This window comes from Strongylocentrotus purpuratus, unplaced genomic scaffold (assembly GCF_000002235.5).
Source record: "Strongylocentrotus purpuratus isolate Spur 01 unplaced genomic scaffold, Spur_5.0 spur5_contig_766, whole genome shotgun sequence".
Lineage (NCBI taxonomy): Eukaryota > Metazoa > Echinodermata > Echinoidea > Camarodonta > Strongylocentrotidae > Strongylocentrotus > Strongylocentrotus purpuratus.
Genome location: NW_022145465.1, coordinates 1 through 7,023, shown reverse-complemented (window position 1 = coordinate 7,023; position 7,023 = coordinate 1). Strand labels below are relative to the sequence as shown.

Below are 7,023 nucleotides of genomic sequence, written 5' to 3'. Positions count from 1 at the left end.
AGGATACCCCCCCCCCCCTCTTCTTTTAACAATCCAGAAAACATTGATAATATATTATAATCAAATTATAAAAACACGATTTGTTCAAATTGAAAGGTTTTCCTCAACCTGAGGCTTCAAATTGGTATATATCGCCCTGTGAGTGTCTGGATACGCCAGAAGGGTACACACCCCTCTCTATTTATCAATTTCAGTTCAGTAGAACAGGGCGTCAAGCTGAGGAAGGATAGAAAGGGGAGTGGCTTACATTAAGGTTTACGGCCTCCACTATTTCTTATTATCCTTCTAGTCCTTTCTTAATTGCTTTCGTTATTACCGATTCTGTTTTTCGTGCGATTCTTTCCCCTCTGCCCCCCCCCCCCCCTCCCTTCTCACTCTCTGTGTGTATTAGAATGTGTCTCCCTCTCTCTCTCTCTCTCTCTCTCCCTCCCCCTCTCTCTCTCTCTCTCTCTTTCTCTCTCTCTCTCCCTCGTTCTGCATTCCTTTATAGTATTCCTTGCTGATTCTCTGTCTGTTCTCTTAATAATGTAAGTTCCACATAAAAACACAAGCAGGTACATTCGTGAACACATCAATTCCAATGAACCAATCATTATTAGATTTGTAATTAACAGGTGCACTGTGTGTCTTTATTTTCTTGCATGAACATATATCCCTCCACCCAAAAAAAAATCAATTTAAGGAATTTGACATCACACCTGCTAAAAAGAAATGGACACTACATAAGATTATTGTAATCAAAATATTGCTTCATAACTGCTAAGAATATAAAGAATGAATTCAACATCTCAAATAACATTTCTGAATCCATCCATAGCAACCCATGACTGTTCCTTGGCCAAAAACTAGAAATCCTGAAAAGAATGTAAATATATATATATATATATATATATATATATATATATATAAATAACCTTTAATTCTTTATTCACCGTGGATCGAAATCCTGACTTGCCACATTGAGTGAAGTATACAATTCATGTGTGTGACAAAAGATTACTATGGCAGTCCCACTTGTTCCAGTGGTCGACCAAAGCCATCAAAGAGTTACAAAATAAAACATTCTCTATATACTTCATGTACCAGGAGTACAAGCAGTTGCTATCTTGTAAATGTGAGTTTCTAGTAAATGTACATGCATACAACATTTCATATTTTTGGTTATATATATTGCTTCCTAGACTCACAGTGAATGGGTGTGAATAAAGGCACTGTTTATCGTACATACAATGACATCACGTTTTGATTATCAACCAATTTAATTTTGACTACTTTCCTTTATCTAATGCAACTACCAAGCAGAGCGATGCAGATAAGAGAAAAAAAAAGAGATAGTTTGTCTATTTGAAATTTAAAAAAAAGATTTAATCCATGTTGGATAGGTATCAGAGATCGATTGGGTTGAAGCTATATAAATGTCATGATTGTCTATGAAATTGCCAAAAATAGATACAATACAAACCAATGAAACAGATGGAGAAAGCATTTTACATGTATGTATGGTATAGGGACACACAATTATAATAACAAGTAATAACTGCACTATTTAATTCTTGATAATTTCTGTTCCTGAACAATTTCAAGATTATGACAAGAAGAATGACAGAGATAGAAAAATCACCAAAAATATTTAATCACTGGTAGAGAAATACAGTAAAAAGCGGATCATGCAATTCTGCAGGTATGTCATCTATCACAATTAAACTCTACAAACATTTCTTTTCTGTTACAAAAATGATTTTTCATACTATGTATTAGATAGTATTCATAGTAATACCATTGAAGAGAATAAAGAAGTGCGGTAACTATTAGCTATACCTGACAGTTCAAAGGAATCTAGATGACTGTCCACCTATACTTTCTAAGAATGTGAGAACAACAACACACTGATTAGAACAGATGTATTCCTCAGATATAGACAAGTTTGAAATTATATACACACAAAAAACCGAGGTCAGACAATCAGGGATCTAGGCCATACAGTTTGATTTCTAAGCGGAACCACCACCATCATTATGCTTACAATTGATGAAGTATTGCATAAACTGCATGTGAATTTGAAAAACTAGACAAGCTATACATCTATTTCCTGAAAGAAAGTGTTCTGTTGTTGCTGTAAATTTGTACATCTAGGTAGAACTGGGACCCGTTTCACAAAACTTGTCGTCAGTGACAAATGATAGTCTTTGTTATAAACTACCTGAAATCCTTGCTTCTGATGGGTTATCAGCAGATTTGTCATTGATTTTTGTCATTTGTCATTGAAAAAAAGGCTTTGTGAAACACCCCCCTTGAGGCAGGAAGGAATGGAGGCAGTTTATACTCCTTTCTTGTCGACGGTGAAAGGCTCCTTTACTTCAATAGTGCCGCTGTCAGCGATGACGACATCTTTCGCAGGTTTGTCATTACGCCCCGTCTTGGTACTTTCAATCTTTCTCACGACATCCTGCAAAAATTGAATAAAACAAAATAAAATTAACAAGTACCTGTGAAAAATTGAAATACAGTCAAACCTGCCTATAGCGACCGCCCAAGGGAAACACAAACAGTGGCCTTTATAGAAAGGTTCCTTTAGTACATGTTTAAAAAAAAATCCCCCCCCCCCCCTGTAGAAATTTTGTGACTTCTCCGAAACCACGGCAGATATAAAATTTTCCTTTCATGACTTTTTTCTTTCGAGTCTTACGCATCTTTTAAAACGATATTTTCAAAAATCGGACGTATAGTTACAAAGTCACATGATCTTTTGTCTTTGCATGTCAGCCCGAAAATTGCTAATTTTTGTGATTTGTGTACAAAACATATGGAAATGTCATTTTTCCTAAAAAGAGATAAAACATTGGTTATTTAGTCTTGTTTAAAGTTAAGGTGTTTGTTTTGGGGTCAAAATAGTTGAATTGTAGTTATAAATGAAATAAAACAACAAAAACAATAAAATAAATCAGTTAAAAAAACAAAGAAATACATAAGAAATTATCAAAAGAAATAACATAAGGAATAACCTGGCTCTTCCAAGTTTTAGTGTTGTATTATTATTCCAAATGGTCTAACAAATATATGTAGTGAAAAAGAATGCTTAAATATGATTAATGTATAATTTATGGGCAAAAATGTGAATTTTATGACCTTGATAGCATAAATTACCATAAATATGCAAATGAGTGAATTTTTCAAAAAATTGAAATTACCATAGTATTCTATACACTTCACTTGACATGTATGCAAATTTTCGCGGCGATCGGCCGTGAAACGGCCGAGATCTTATGGGGGGGGGGGGGAGGGGGTCAAATTGACCCCCCCCCCCCAGTAAAAACCCGGTCTGAAATAGCCCAGTTAAAATAGGGTTAAATTCCATTAATTGTCCTCTTTTGAAAAGAATGTCGACAACTTCATGATCAGTTTTGCTACCATTTTTGTTATCGGTCAAAATAGATGGTACATGTATCCTCAAATTCCTGCATTTTCAAAAAAACAATGTGGTTCTTCAGTTCTGTTACTGATATAAAATATAACATGGTCCTTGATAAGAAAAAAAATAAGGACAAAAGAGATGCAATTAAAAAGCATGAAAGATGCATCATAGCTTCAATATGCAATTCTTTTCTTCTGATCACGAGGTCAAACACTCACCATTCCTTCTAAAACTTTTCCAAAGACCACATGCTTGCCATCGAGCCAGCTTGTCTTGATGGTTGTAAGGAAGAACTGGGATCCGTTGGTGTCCTTGCCTGCGTTGGCCATGCTCAGCCATCCGGCACCGTAGTGGCTCAGCTTGAAGTTCTCGTCCTTGAATTTGTCACCGTAGATGCTCTTACCTGAAGGAAAAATAAAACACAATGATTGCTTTTGATACACACCTGTTCAGATATGAAAAGATAAATCAAATGAAACAAGAACGGTGTGTTTCATATTTCTGCAACTATGACACAGGGGGGGGGGGGGGGGGGGGGGGGGGGGGGGGGGTGTTTCACAAAGATACTAAGTCAAACTTGAATCTACTGTAAGTTGGACTTAAAACTTATGGAGAGCCATTTGTAGCCTTAAAATAAAATATAAAGTTCAAATATTTTTGACTTTTTATGAACTCCACATCAAGAACATGAAATCTCCTTGATAATAGAAAATATGAATGATTTGATTCAACATTTTATGCCTTTAAAAAAAACTGTAACAAAAAATGTTCATGGATGCTAATGGCTTTCCATAAATGTTAAGTCCAACTTAGAGATAAGTTCAACTTAGCATCTTTGTGAAACACCCCCAAGACTAGGCAAGTATGCTTTAATTGGGGCCTATGCTGCATGTGGTTATTTTTTGGGCAATCCCACTCATCATTTCCTTTGTAAGCAATTTCTTTTATATTCAGATTCTGCAGTTTCGTTTAAAAAGGCAGTTGACCATGTGATAAAAAATAAAGGTTATACAAAGATAACGTCTTGCCGAAATTTGACTCTAGGTGCTACGGTTTCGTGGTGATCTGACAGTATGCCCCAGGATATGTGTTCCCTACCCCCTACCACTCCTCACCTCGGTAGCTTTACCACAATATCCAAAATAACATCATTTTTCCCCACTCAATACTGTACATCATATCCACATATCGAGGGTTCAGTGACACAAAGACGTAACTCCATATTTTTCCAAAATGAGTATTCGATATTAAAATGTTCAGAAAAATGTGGGCTTTCCAGGAAACACAAAGACTTAAAGTACAAGTCCACTCCAAAAATAACTTAATTTCAATAGAAGCAGAAAAGTCAGACAAACCAATCAAAAAAAGTTTGAGCAAAATCGGATAATGAATAACAAAGTTATGAATTTTCGAAAAAGTATGTAAAACTATGGAACAATGAAAATCACTACACCAATTGCCAATTTGGTTATCAGTTTGTGACGTCATGTCCTCACTATTTATCAATTGCTTTATATACGGTAGTTTAATCCCATTAATTTCTCTTTTTATATGATTTGTATCATATTGCATGCATGACATTTCACAAAATCTTTTATGAACTTTGGAGAAGTTATACTACCGGTAATTTCTGAATATTGTATATTCATAATTATTGATTTTTAAACAAATAGTTTATCACAATTCACATTTTTCATGATTTAACTGGAAAGATTATATTTAAGTGCATCCACACAAGAACATATTACTATCAATCTCACTTGGATGCCGGTGTAAATAAATAAGATTCTTAGGGGGAAAATAGGACATTTATGTTATCAATATTAAGAAAATAATTAGTGGATAGTAATGACATGACGTCACAGACTGATGAGTGAGTTCCCAATTTGTCTTGTGCTTTACATTGGTCCATAGTTTTACATACTTTCTCAAAAATTCATAACTTTCTTATTAGTTATCCGATTTTGCTCAATCTTTTTTTGAGTGGTTTGTCTGATTTTTCTGCTTCAATTGAAAGTGAGTTATTTTTGGAATGGACTTGTCCTTTAACTCCACCCGACACCCAATTGAAGTGACACATAAACCACTTTTTCTCAAAATGGCCAAAATGGAGTTACGTCTTTGTCTCACCGACCCGGCCTCGATATGATGAAATAGCTTACCTCCTGTGCCATCTCCCTTTGTGAAGTCACCTCCCTGGATCATGAAATCCTTGATCACGCGATGAAACTTGCTTCCTTTGTATCCAAACCCTTTCTGTAAACACACAGAAAAACACGATTTTGTTTGATTAAATTTCTAATACATTCTCAAAAAGATGGATATCCAATGAGAAATCATTAACGTTCAGGGCCCCATTTCACAACACTTGTCATCAGTTACAAATGACAGTTTTTGTTATAAGCAAGTGAAATCCTTGGTTCTGATTGGTTATTGGCAGATTTTTGTCATTTGTCATGGAAAAAAGGCTTTGAGAAATGGTCCCTGCCCTGGTCATCATCTCCGCCAGCTGCTGTGGTGATGGATGCAGAGAGTATGGTGTCCTGCATGAATCACCCTTAAAGATAAACTTGAGTTCTGGTAAAAAAAGAAAATGAATTCTCACAGAAACTATCGAAACTTACACTGAATGTTCAAGATTACAAATAAATGTCATGTGCCAAACAATTTTGGAAGAAAATGTATACTGGCTGAGTAAGATAAGGATAAAGATAAGGAAATCAGGATAGTACTAGCCCCGACACCATATGTGTTGTCCCATATACATCTTTCTGTGTAAGTGATTCTTTACCAAGACTCTGCCAAATTTATGATGATTTTGATGACTCCAGAACCTTGCATTACACACCATTACTTACATGCTATATGATCAACTTTTCTGATCCATTTTACACCTTTTCTTTCACAATGCAATCGCATTACCAGAACTCAAGTTTATCTTTAAATGGCCGATTCCTCAATTCTCTCATTCCCATACATACATGTACATGTAGGTTTGTTTTTATAGTTTTACATTGTCCCATATCTTGTTCTATTAAAATGAGTGCATAAATTATTAGCTACATTATTTTCTTATCCCAACCTTGCTGGGGATTTAATAGCCCTTGATAGGCATTTGGCCTTTGCTAGTCTTCCACATGTACTCAATTATCATTTTAAGTACTTATCGTTGTTTACTGCATGTCTTTATTCTTTTTATTGTAATATTCAAATTTCTGGATTGTTATACACATTTTACTGTTTTTTTAAGTTGTGTGGAAATAAATGAATTGAATTGAATAGGTTTTGAATGCAGGTACCATCATGTTCCTGGAATGGATCAAGTTTCTCATTATGGTCTATTTTTGTTAATGTTTATCTTGATTTAAACAGCAGTCTATAAAATCAAACTTGAACAAAAAATTCTTTCATTTTGAATTGAATATCAAAACCTGGGTTTAATTTCAAGAAGAAAAAAGCATGCTATTGTTCATCTACAAATACCCGATTTAATATCAAAATTATGTGGATAATTGGATATTACTGCCCAAGGCATTCATAACAACTGGAATATACATGATTCAAACAACCAACAAATGAAATGACTATTTACAACAACAAAACTTCTCTCA

At 34.8% G+C, this 7,023-nt stretch overlaps 1 protein-coding gene across 1 annotated transcript; it reads right to left on the bottom strand.

The window, feature by feature from the left end:
• Positions 1-595: 595 nt before the first annotated feature.
• Positions 596-5,668, bottom strand: LOC577919 (peptidyl-prolyl cis-trans isomerase B; the record flags this gene model as incomplete). Its single annotated transcript, XM_030973936.1, is given in 3 exon segments — positions 596-2,446; positions 3,631-3,815; positions 5,575-5,668. Coding segments are annotated over 3 exon segments (408 nt in total), but the record flags the coding sequence as incomplete, so codon positions are not given.
• Between the last annotated feature and the right edge of the window lie 1,355 nt (positions 5,669-7,023).